General features: G+C 33.8%; 1 protein-coding gene across 3 annotated transcripts in view; it reads left to right on the plus strand.

Annotated features, from left to right (window-relative positions):
- PIAS1 (protein inhibitor of activated STAT 1) overlaps window positions 1-12764 on the plus strand; it is a 123000-nt gene that overhangs the window by 32373 nt on the left and 77863 nt on the right. For all 3 annotated transcript variants that reach the window (XM_081511879.1, XM_081511876.1, XM_081511878.1), the window contains exon 2: window positions 4997-5441. In XM_081511879.1, coding sequence (XP_081368005.1) covers window positions 5000-5441 — 442 coding nt within the window. In that variant the 5' untranslated portion in view covers window positions 4997-4999. The remainder of the gene's footprint in view (window positions 1-4996; window positions 5442-12764) is intronic.

Below are 12764 nucleotides of genomic sequence, written 5' to 3' on the forward strand. Positions count from 1 at the left end.
AACTTATTGATATCCTCAAGAGAAAAGAAGATACTAAATTCATGTAAAATAAGAACAAGATGTAGAAGGAAAAGAAATGTGCAGAAAACAGAAAAGAACTCATAGAAGTTAAAATTTTAAAAGAAGAGTTAGAAGATAAAGTTCAGGAAATCTCCCAGAAAATAGAGCTAAAGACAAGAGATGTAAATGCAAGAGGAAAAAGAAAATAGAGCAAAAGAGAATTAGTTTAGGAAGGCCATAATCTAAATAATAGGCATAAAAGAAAGAGAATGAAGTCAAAGGAAGATTACTGTAAGAAATCTTCCCAGGACTGAAGGACATACATCGCTAAATGTAAAAATTTAGCCACAGTCAGTTCATACAATTAAAAACAAAACCATGAGAAACTTTTGTGAGGGACATAGAGGTGACTGTGAAAGATTGCCCATCAGAAAGATGCCAGGCTTCTTACCAGAAGATGATGAGGAAAGCCTTAACAAAATTCTGACGGAACATACTTTCTTGTCTGGAATTCTGTACTGAGCCAAACTCACTTATTAAGTATGAGTAAATGAAGATATTTTTAGACAATACAAGGAATTTTTAAAAAGTGTACTTCCCATGCCTTCTTCTCAGGAAGCTGCTGGAGGAAATACCCCACTAAAAAGAGAAAATCCAGAAAGGAAGAAGTGAGATCAAGAAAACGAGGTCCAACATGACGAGTGACAAGGGGATTCCCAGGATAGGTTAGAGGGAAATGCCGTCACCACAGTTTTGTGCCAGGCGAAGAGGGCAAGCGGTTCAAATTGGAACCTAATGGAGGGTTTTAGGAAGTATATTTTGAAGAAGAAAATTAAAACAGAGATTTACCTAATAGAGTTGAATACATTGAGAGGAAAGTTGCACTTTAGCAGTTTGCAGATGAATTAACTATTACTTCATAGAAAACTAAGCAAATACAAAAATGGTACAGTTATTAACTAGAAGTAAGGGCATACAAAAAATAAACAGTAATCATGATGTACTTTTGGCTCATCTGTGAATATTATTTACAGCCATAGTAATAATGTAAACACCAACAATTGATTCAACCAAAAAGGACGATGTAAAGGTGGAGGTAGGGACTTCCTGGTGGTCCAGAGGTTAAGACTCTGCGCTCCCAGTGCAGGGGGCTCAAAGTCCATTCCTGGTCAGGGAGCTAGATCCCACATGCCACAACTAAGAGTTTGTATTCTGCAACTAAAGATCTTGCTTGCTGCAAGTTAAAGCAAAAAAGATCTTACATGCTGCAATTAAGACCCAGAAGAGCCAAATAAATGAATATTTTAAAAAAGAAAGATGGAGGTAGAGGAGATGTAACAGATCTAAATTGTTATCTTTTAATAGGAATCAATTTTTAAATTTAAATATTTGTTATTTTAAATAACTCTAAAAGACCTACTATATAGTAGAAATGGGGGGGGATGCCAGAAGAAACAGCTGAGAAGACTTGAAAATGGTTGCCTTAAGGATGTGAAAAATGGGGGCAGGGCAAGGGACATGTTTTCCTTCTAAAATTTTGACTTTTAAAACTGTATGCATTTCTATCTGATTAAAAAGATTCATTTCAGAAAGATGTCTCTCACAGAATGCTTTCTATACAGAAAATATACATTTCTCAGACATTCTAAATTCCTTAGGATTCTGAAAGCTATCATTTGGGCATGTAGAGTCAGCACAGTGCTATCCAAGAAGGCAGTGATTTCTAGTAGTAGCAGTGGTTGATGTTATCTTTAGTTATAAATATTCATTTTGTTATAGTGCTAACAAGTGGAGATTTAAAACACATGAAAGATTAAAATACATTGCATTTCAACATTTCAGATGTGTTTAGTTTTCTTCTGTTGTCAACACTTTACACTGTGAGTTGACTGCTCCATGCTTCCCTGAAGTTTTTAGTTTGAGTAATAGATAACTTCAGATATTTGTGTTTCCCACCCTCTTTTACTTAGTTTTTTAAATACTGCATGCTTATTACAGTGCTTGAGATTATGCAGAAGCTGCTCCAGTGATAGCAATAGATAGAGACTCGTCTTTCACTATATCTAATTATAAGGTGCAGTGGTTAATTTGAATCCAGATGTTTTCTTTTATCTTAACCACCAGTTTTTTTAAGGCTAAAATGTTGAAGCTTGAAGTTGAGATTGAATATTAAATAAATTGATCTTTTAAAAAATTTTCCTAACTGAAAGGCATGTGGTTTGTTTTCTCTAAAAGACAATAACATAGTATAAAAGTACGTTTGGAGTAGAAGTAGTTGTGTAACATTCAACAAGTTTCTTAATCTTCCTAAGCAGTTTTTCCATGTGTAAAATGAGGACAATAATTATGATTAATTATGCATCCTGTGATAACAAAAACAAAAATTATACCTATTAAGTTTTTTCTTTTGATGATCAGTCAGAAGATTTAATTTTATGTGAGTTGTCAATGTACTCTTCCGTAGAAATACAGCAATAATCCATCTGTGCTGCATTTAAATCCTTACACCCATAGAGTTAGGACAGAAGTTGTGAGAAGTTTATGGTAACCCCTGAATGTTGATTTTTGTTTGTGTTTGACTTAGGAGAATGGAATTGAATTGAAATAGAAAGACATTCTGTTTTGAAAACTTTATAGTGTTTTCTCTGTAAAATGAAATATATTTGACCAATGTCAACTTAAATTTATTTTTAACCTATAATTTTTGAAGCATAATTCATGTTATTCTCTAAGAGCAAAGCTTACTTACTAATATGGTGCTTTTCTGTTGAAATCTTTGTTCCTTTTAAAATAAGTAATAAAAATATCTAAAACTATTCTATACTCTTAGGACAGGTTGAATAGTAGGGAGAAATTGATATTATAGTAATTATTTAACCTCTGATAGCAATCTAAAGAAAGGTATATTTATAGGATTTGGGGTAAAATTTGTTTTTAAGGTCTACATTATATCTTTGTATGAACGTAAGAGCTTGGGAGTTCGTTTGGAGTTATATTTTAGTTGTATGTATAACTTATCCCTGTAGAATCCATCCCCACCCTTTCTTCTGGTATGACTTTCTAATTCTGTTCATCATTCATTGTCAAGGCATTATTGTTGGGCCTTAGTGTTAGAAGCTGAAGGTAACATGACCTTGTACCATAGAGGCCCTCAGTGTGATCATGGAATTGTTTGTATAAAAATAAAATTGTAGTACAGCAAAATAAGTGCCAAAATAAAGATATGAAAAGTGACCAGTGAGAGTATTGAAAAGAGAATCATTTAGTTCTGCCAGGCCTAAAGGGCAAGGATGACAAAAGCTGAGCTTTGAGGAAACCTGGCCAGAGAAGGTAGGGGAAGGGCTCATAGTTTTTTGATTAACCACCTGTATTGCATATAAAGCTCTTTATACACTTGTTTTTCTTAATTGTTTTGTAATATGTAGGTAACTTCTAGATGATTGGCTTGAAATGGATGTCATCTCAGGGAGTGATCATAAATTAGGGAAGCCAGTTTAGCTTTTGTGTTACTGGTATTTGGGATGAGGCCTCCCTGATGGCTCAGTGGTAAGGAATCCGCCTGAGAATGCAGGAGACAGACAGGGGTTCGATCCCTCGGTTGAAAAGATCTCCTAGAGGAGGGAATGGCAATCCACTCCAGTATTCTTACCTGGATAATCCCATGGACCTAGGAGCCTGGTGGGCTACAGCCCATGGGGTTGCAGAGTCGGATGCAACCGAGCACACATGCACGAGTGTATAAAAGAGTTGGGAAAATCGAGAGCAAATGGTAGGCTTACATGTGTCTTTCATCCTGACACCGTCTTTCAGTGGTGGTAAAGCCAGGATTCTGCTGTTAATAGCTGTTACGATCTTGGGTCATATTTCTCTTTGGGTTTCATTTTCCTCAACTTTAAAATGAGAGAATTGGTATACATTGATATTTCCTGTTGGTGGTCTCTTAGTATGAAAAGTTGGGGGAAAAGGAGAAAGAAATTTGGGGACAGAGAGTTAAACAAAATTAGATTTCTTTACTACAGGCTTACGCATTTTAACATGTGGATTGAATTCCTGGACTTTTTTGCTGCACTTGTGGGATCTTAGTTTCCACATAAGGGATTGAACTCAGGCCCTCAGCAGTGAAAGCACAGAGTCCTAATCCCTGGACTGATGGTGAATTCCCAGTTTCTGGACGCTTTAGCCTAGCTTTGCCAATAGAGTCAATAGTATGTTTCCAGTTTCATCCTTTTCCTGATGGTTTAATGAAAGATCATGGGAATTAAAATTACACGTATCTGGGTTTGAATCCTGGTTGATATTTATTATAGTAGCTAAGTGGCCTTAGGTAAACTATTTAACCTTTCTTAACTGGTTTCTTCACATGTAAAGCAGGAAGGGTAACACCTTGTGGTGGTATAAAGATTTAAGGACAATCCTTATGAAAGTATCATATGTATCTGGTATATAATGGGTCAAAAAAGGTATAGTTTAAGCCCTATAAATCCCCAAATTAGTATAGAATACAATATTGTCTATAATGTTACAATATTTGTATCGTGCCTACATCTGGTGCTTGAGATGGACTGTGTAAGTGTTTCACATATATGTATATAATTTTTCCCCAAGAAAACAAATTTTCTTGAGGGCTCGTTATCTTTTACCATCCACACAGCACTCAGTACTCTCTCGGAGACTTAGTAAGTGCTTGGTAAAGACCTGACGTTTTCATTATAACAATAAAATGAGGTGAGATGTGGTTCTACCTCATGTCTGCTTTATTTTACATCTTTCATAACCCTAGGTAGAAGTTAGTGAATTTATGAACATTAATTTTAAATTTCTTTGGTTACTTATTTTAAATGGTTAGATTTTAAGTTTGAAATAACTAGAATTGACTGTAATGGAACTGGCCTTTGTAAACAAAACATAAGGATAAAATGTTATAATAAAGTATCATTTAATGTTGTAAATTATGTTATTGGAATACTAATGTTTCACATTTTGTTTTGTCTCTAAGCAAATGGTTATGAGCCTTAGAGTTTCTGAACTCCAAGTACTGTTGGGCTACGCCGGGAGAAACAAGCACGGACGCAAACACGAACTTCTCACAAAAGCCCTGCATTTGCTAAAGGCTGGCTGCAGTCCTGCTGTACAAATGAAAATTAAAGAACTCTATAGGCGGAGGTTCCCCCAGAAAATCATGACGCCTGCGGACTTGTCCATCCCCAACGTACATTCAAGTCCTATGCCAGCAACTTTGTCTCCATCTACCATTCCACAACTCACTTATGATGGTCACCCTGCATCATCACCGTTACTCCCTGTTTCTCTTCTGGGACCTAAACATGAACTGGAACTCCCACATCTTACATCAGCTCTTCACCCAGTCCATCCGGATATAAAACTTCAAAAATTACCATTTTATGATTTACTGGATGAACTGATAAAACCCACCAGTCTAGGTAAGATTATTCTCTAATGGTTATTTGGTTACTATTGGAGGATACATTTTCACATTTGAGTTTGAATGTGACCCAGATTATTATTCATAATGAATTTTATATTTGGTAGTAGCATCCAGATGGTAATAAGGATCTTTCAGTTTTAGACAAAATCAAATATATATAAGCTGTCTTTTAGACAGGAAAAAAGTATATTCAAGTCTTCAGTGATGGTTGCTAACACAGTGAATGTTAAAAATTTTCCAAAAATATAAATGTTTTAAAAAGTATAATATTTTAGATTGTTGATTAATATTTTATAGTAACCTTTACAAAATCAAAACCCAGTAATTACTGTCAGTCTCTGAATTGTTTTTAATTTTTAAGGGTTGATGACATCTAAAGTTACTATTGATATTTTTGATTATTTAAATGAGTAAATGGTTTAAATTACTATAAAAGGAGATATGAGCTCTGATGTGTAGTATTTCAATTTCAGTTGACTTTTTCAAGTGAATATATGTGTCTTGCAGGTACACACATGATCATGGTTATACAATACTAATAAACACTTGAAATTTCATGTACTATGTTTTCCCATTGTTTGATCAGTGTCTAATATATTAATAGAATTCGATGTATTAATCAACTGGAATTTTTAATTGCTCTATGCGCCCTTACTTTATTTAAGGTAGAAGGAAACTGACCCTGTTGGGATCTCTGATACGTTCGGTGTAATACATTTAAAATATCAGACGTCCAGATACTGGTTTGTTGTTAAAAATCAGTGACTGGCAAACTGTGGCTGGAAAGGCAAATCCTGCCTGCAGCCTGTTTTGGTGGATCTGAGCTAAGAACTTTTTTTATTTTGGTATTCCTAAAGGATTGTAAAGTAAAAACAAAGACGAAGAAGAATATGCACCAGAGACCATGTATGTCTGCAAAACCTTAAATTTACTATCTGGCTTTTACAGAAAAAATTTGTTAATCCCTGTTACAAATCAGTAAACATTTCAGTTTGGGGGATTGGTGAGTGTTGAATTTTGAGAACATTTACAGAAATTCTTGAACTAGGAAATGTTTGTTTTAAATTATATTTAGCAGAATACATGAATAAATTAAGATTACAGGAGTCATTTTCAAACAACATGAATTTTATCACATTTGTAAAATAGCCATTAATAAGGAAACACTTGTTGAGAACCTGCTGTAAACTTCTAAAACATATACATGCTCATTATAAAAAGTGAAAGTGCCAAATTCCCTTCCTCATTAGCAGTTTAGTGTGTATGCATATAGCACGTTAGGTTTTTCATGTTTAAGAAGGAATCATATTGCACGTAGTACTCTGTGACTTGCTTCTTCCTCCCTTTGTCTTACTAATATATTATAGACATTTCTCCTTGTTCGGCTTCCCATTTTTGTTGGAGGCCATATATACATAAGGGCTTCCCTTGTGGCTCAGCTGGTAAAGAATTCGCTTGCAATGTGGGAGACCTGGGTTCAATCCCTGGGTTGGGAAGATCCCCTGGAGAAGGGAAAAGCTACCCACTCCAGTATTCTGGCCTGGAGAATTCCATGGACTGCATAGTCCATGGGATCGCAAAGAGTCAGACACAACTGAGCGACTTTCACATCACACATACATACATGCACATGTGTATATAATGTATATGTGTACATGTGTGAGCATGTGTATATATAGTAGCTCATTTCTTATTAAAGACTGTTAATTCTGTGTTCTAAATAAGTCCTCTATTAAAAGACATTTTCTAGTTTTTCTCTGCTAAAAACATGCTTAATAATTAGCATATATTGTTGTTTTCAGTTTCACTAATATGAATTTCAGGTACCAGAGTGAATGAATGATGTTTACATACATGTCTATTAAATTTTGTTATGAAAAGTAGAAATGCAAACTGGATATACATTATGGTTATATTGAATAATATTTTAAATAAATAAAATTGAGCATTTAAATTGTTGATATTTAGCTGAGGAACTTTGCTTAAGTGTGTATGTTATATGCTCACTTCTAATTGTCTACACTACTTTTTTATGCCTTTGTAGCTTAATATCTTGTCTTATTACTTCAGGATACTTTATCCTTATGAACTTTTTAGTGTGTAAAAATAACGGATAAACATCTGCTCTTCCCCTAAAAAGATATTAGAAGAAGATAGTTCATAAGAAATTATGTTAAAGCTACAGATAGCTTTTGCTATCTTTCTATATAGTATTTTCTTCTTAATGACTCTTTAAAGAGTAGTCAGTGAATTTTAAATAATATTTCTCTCTTTACTCTTCATCTGAAAAGTTATAGAATGCTTTAATTGAGTGTTTTCATGTAGCAGTTTAACAGTGTCATAAAGTTTTACCCATTCTTGAAATCCAATAAGTAAACCCTTGCATTTACAAAATTGACTGAAGTGCTAAAATATTTCCCATAAGGTTTATTTAATTGAACTTTCTTTGTGTTGTTGAGCCTCATTGTTTGCACATTCTGGTGAGTGATCTCAAATTTACTTGTAAATTCAAAATCACTTCTCACAACAGTTGCGTAGCCATTTAGAGACATGGACAGAGGTACAAAAAACTTGAGTTGGCTGATGCGAGCATTCAACCTGTGGTTGACTAGGTGGTTCTTGCCTGCTTGTTTTCTGCTCTCATCAACAAATGTCCTCTTTGCACTCTACTTAATGCCACATTTTTTCCATTTCGGTGCTTTTTGTTGGTGATCACATTGTTTAAAATGGCCCCCAAACATAGTGCTGAAGTTTTGCCTATAATGTTCTGAAATGCAAAAAGGCTGTGCTGTACATTATGGAGAAAATAGGCATATTAGATCAGTTTTGCTCAGGCATGAATTACAGTGCTGTTGGCAGTGAACTTAGTGTTAATGAATTATCAGTATGTCAAATAACATGTCTTTAAATAGAAACACAGAAAACAAGGTTAGATATTTATCAGTTGTTGAAAATGTTGTGATCAGAGGCTTATAGGAACTTAACCCTGTGTTTCTCCTAGGAGCAATGGTTCAGTATTCACTAACTCATTGTTTGTGGTGACTTCGTGTTCATAGAACACCAGACTTCATGAATGTGTGTGTTAGTTGCTCAGTCGTGTCTGACTCTTTGCAACCCCATGGACTGTAGCCCTCCAGGATCCTCTGTCCATGGGATTCTCCAGGCAAGAATACTGAAATGGGTTGCCATTCCCTTCTCCCAGGGGGTCTTCCTGACCCAGAGATTGAACCCGGCTCTCTTGCATTGCAGGCATATTCTTTACCGTCTGAGCCACCAGGGAAGCCCGTCTTCGTGAATAAATCCATTATTTTTGATATACACACAAAATGATAGGTGGTATAGAATTGCTTAGTGGGATGTAAATAGATTTCTAGTTTCTCGCTGTTATCATAGAAATAAAATAAAACAATTTGGTTGTACATAGAAAGCTTGCCAGAAAGTGATTTGTGGAAGTTTATTGATCCAGTAAGTATTTGTGGGATGGAAATACTCAGAGACTCTGATAAGATTGAAAAAAGATTCTGACTAATCTGCAAGAGTTTAGAATGAACATATTTTAAAGCCCTCCTAAGTAATGAAAATGATTGAAAAAAAGAATTTGTAAGATTTTTAATATTGTTAAAAGACTTTCTCTGTACTTCATTAATTGAAGTGACTACTTCATTGTAGGATTCAGTTTTCTAAAGGATGACTTTTGTTAGTAGGTCGTTTGTTTTGAATCTAGAAAACTATTTTCTGAAAAACTAAAGGCCTTGCAGCATTCTCTTTCCTTCTCAACATACATACATTTAAAATCATAACAAACTCTTAAGAATTTAGTTTTGACCTGTACTTAGCAAATTCATCATGATCATTTGAGTCTAGAATGTGATGGATAAAGTTAATTTTTCATTTTTTCCCCTTCCATTTTATCTGTAAGCACTAAATTTAAACAGTTTAAGAGGTTCCAGTGTAAGCTGAATGTTTGTATTGTATGCATGCTTCATGTTTCTAACTAAAAACAATAGTTTTGGCATTCCCCTACTTTATTAGATAATTTTTATCCATTTTTATAATCATTTTATTTCTTTAACAGTAAGTAATTTTAAGGTCTTTCTTCATTTTGGAACACATAGTAAAGAGAACTCTTTTCGTTGTCCATAGTAACTGGAAGAATTGGGAGATGAGGTAAAGATGGTTATAAAGTAAAATGCTTAATTTACTGTGTATTTTTGTCTGTCAGTATTAAAATCATATTTGTTCTATGAGGCCTATTTCAGATGCTTTGAAAAGCCTTTTCCATTAAACTTTCCATGATGTCCCCCTTATATAACTGTCTGTTTTTTCCCGTCCAAATAAATTTCACTTTCTTGCATGCTCTTAATAAAATTTTGGTATTTATTCCTCAAAATCAACTCTGATGTATTCATCTGTGTACTCTCAAAAGAATCTCTTATGTGGTAACCACAGTAAACACTTATTAGCTCTCCACTTTATTTAAATACAATAAATAAAGTCGTTTCTAATGTTTTTTGCAAAGAATCTGAAACTGAGACACATTTTAATTGATCATATGGATGTCATTCTTCAGTTTGTCATGAAGCAAGTCACTTTTTTCTTTCTCTTTAAAGTTAATTTTTATTGAAGTGTAGTTGATTTACAATATTGTGTTAGTTTCTGCTATACAACAAAGTGAACCGGTTATACATATACATATATCCACTCTGTTTTTAGATTCTTTTTTTATATAGGTCATTACAGAGAATTGAGTAGAGTTCCCTGTACTATACAGTAGGTTCTTATTATCTGTTTTATATATAGTAGTGTGTATATGTCAATCCCAGTCTCCCAATTTATTCCTCCCTCACTCTTTTTGTAAGTCTTGGAAAGTGGCTTCTATATAGGTTTTAATGTTTGTCAAACAGTCTTTTTCATTAAACACCACAGGTCTGAAATACCACATCTCTTCTCAATGTGTATTTGATTTTCCTGAGTTCTGTTACGAGTAGTTCTACTTTAATGTGGAACAGTGTATTGATACTCCTAGGAAAGTTCAACAGTCTTAAGTGTATAGGGTTCATAGTCTCAGTATTTTAGAAAGCTAGGTCAATCTGTTTCCTTTTTAAAGTAGAACATTTGCATAAAGAAAATTACAGTTATTTTAGACTTGGGAAGATGTGTGAATAATTTATAGAAATTATTTGAATTAATATATATTTATTCATCCGATTATACACACACGTGCGCGCGCACACACACGCTTGATTTTTTGCCTTGGGAAACAAGACAGCAGATGGTGTCAGCATTCCTAAATAGTTAAAATGATCCATCTTGTTTTGTGCAGTGCGGGTAGGGTTTCTGCTACATCTTAATAACATTGGTTACCAGTGTTTTCTGCCAAGGGCTCTTCTGGCATTGGATTAGATTTCACAGTTTCCTTCTCCTCTCTTTTTTTATAATTGAATTTGCCTTCCTTGACATGCCTAATAGCCAGTGCCTGAAGATCAGGTGATGCAAATTCAAGGACGCAGTCTCTGACAAGTATTGAAAAGGGCATTCAAAGGTTTATGATTTACTCTGCTTTTAGAAAATTTGCCTTCTAACAATTCAACACAAGCTGTGCTCTTCTGTACTTGAAATTTAGGAAATCAAAAGCACTAATTTTTTCTGTAGGTGGGTTTCTTCCCTAGAAACTTATCTTCCTAATTTGGCAGCACTGGTTTCTTTTCTTCTCTTTTCTAAAAGATGTAGAGAATATTTATTTATTTTAAACTTTGGCAAATTTGACTAATTTGTTTCTTATGCATTTTAGTTACATTTGTTGTTGTATACAGTAGTATCACCATACACTAGTGTCCATTAAATAATACAAATTGCAATTTTATTTTTAAAAATTTTTATTAAAATATTTATAATAGTTTCAAGTATATAGTAAAGTGATATAGCTTTATATATAAATATATATATATTCTTTTTAATTGTAGTTTATTCCAAAATATTGAGTATAGTTCCCTATGGTATACAGTGGGTCCTTGTTGGTTATATATTTTATTTATAGAAGTGTGTGTATTTTATTCCCAAACTGTTCATTTAAACCCCCTGCCCCAACCCTGGCAACCATAATTTCATTTTCTGTGTCTGTGAGTCTATTTCTGCTCTGTCAAAATGAAACTGTTAGTCGCTCGGTCTATTTATTATATTTAATTTTTACTCAAAATACATTTTTAATGCATTTTTACTTAATATAAAAGTTGAAAGTTACAAAAGAGTTTATAGTGAAAAGGAAGTCTCTCTCCTAATTTTATTTCAACCACAGGTGTTCCTTTCAGTTCCTTTTATGTCTTTCCAGAAAGTTTTTGTCCTCATATTTGCCTTATTCTTTTTTTAGCATCTGCTTAGTATGCAGTTGATTAGACTGTGTTTTATTAAATATTCTTCTGTTGATTGACATTTAGTTTCCTGCTATTAAAAGCTGTATTACACAGATTGTTCTGGGATATATATCCCTATGCACATGTCCAAATATATCCAATATTTTTATAAGATAAATTCCTAGAAGTAGAATGTGTGTTTAAAATTTTGATAAATGTTGCCAGATTTCCCTCCAGAAAAGGTTTGTGCCAATTCATAATGCTAGTGGCTATGTAGAAAATATTTTTTTTCCCTATGCCTCAGCAATACTCTGTTACTAAACTTTTTGAACATTTCAGATTAGGTGAGTATCTGTAACACATTGAAGTTTTTACTTGCATCTCTTAAGAGTGAAGATTAAGTTTGTTTGAGATGATTATATTTCTTTTTCTTTGAACTGTTCTGTGAACTTTGCTCATTTAACAATCGGTTTACGGGACTTGGTGGCATTTTTCGGTCTTTCCTGGTGGTCTAGTGGTTACGTCTTCGCCTTTCAATGCGGGGGGTGCAGGTTCGATCCCTTGTCAGGGAGCTCAGATCCCAGATGCTTTGCAGCCAAACAACCAAAACATAAGACAGAGGCAGTATTGTAACAAATTCAATAAAGACCTTAAAAAATGGTCACGTTAAAAAAAAATCTTAAAAGTAACATTTTAGTTCAAAGAATAAGCTTAATCTGAGAAATGAGAAAATACAGAACCAAAGAAAAATTGTCAAGCAGTCAACATATTAAAAGTTTAGTCTTTAAAGTCAAGGACTTAAAAAATAATTGGTTTTCTCTGATCTGTAAAAATTAAGGAATTTAGCACTTTGTGATATAATTCACAAACCGTTTTTTCTATTGTGATATATTTTGACTTTATTTATGATTTGTGTTGGAAATTTGCATTCCATTCCTTTGCATGTGTCACAGTTTCTCTACCTTTTT

Source organism: Giraffa tippelskirchi, chromosome 7 (genome assembly GCF_054371585.1).
Source record: "Giraffa tippelskirchi isolate mGirTip1 chromosome 7, T2T-mGirTip1v1.2.pri, whole genome shotgun sequence".
NCBI classification, from domain to species: domain Eukaryota; kingdom Metazoa; phylum Chordata; class Mammalia; order Artiodactyla; family Giraffidae; genus Giraffa; species Giraffa tippelskirchi.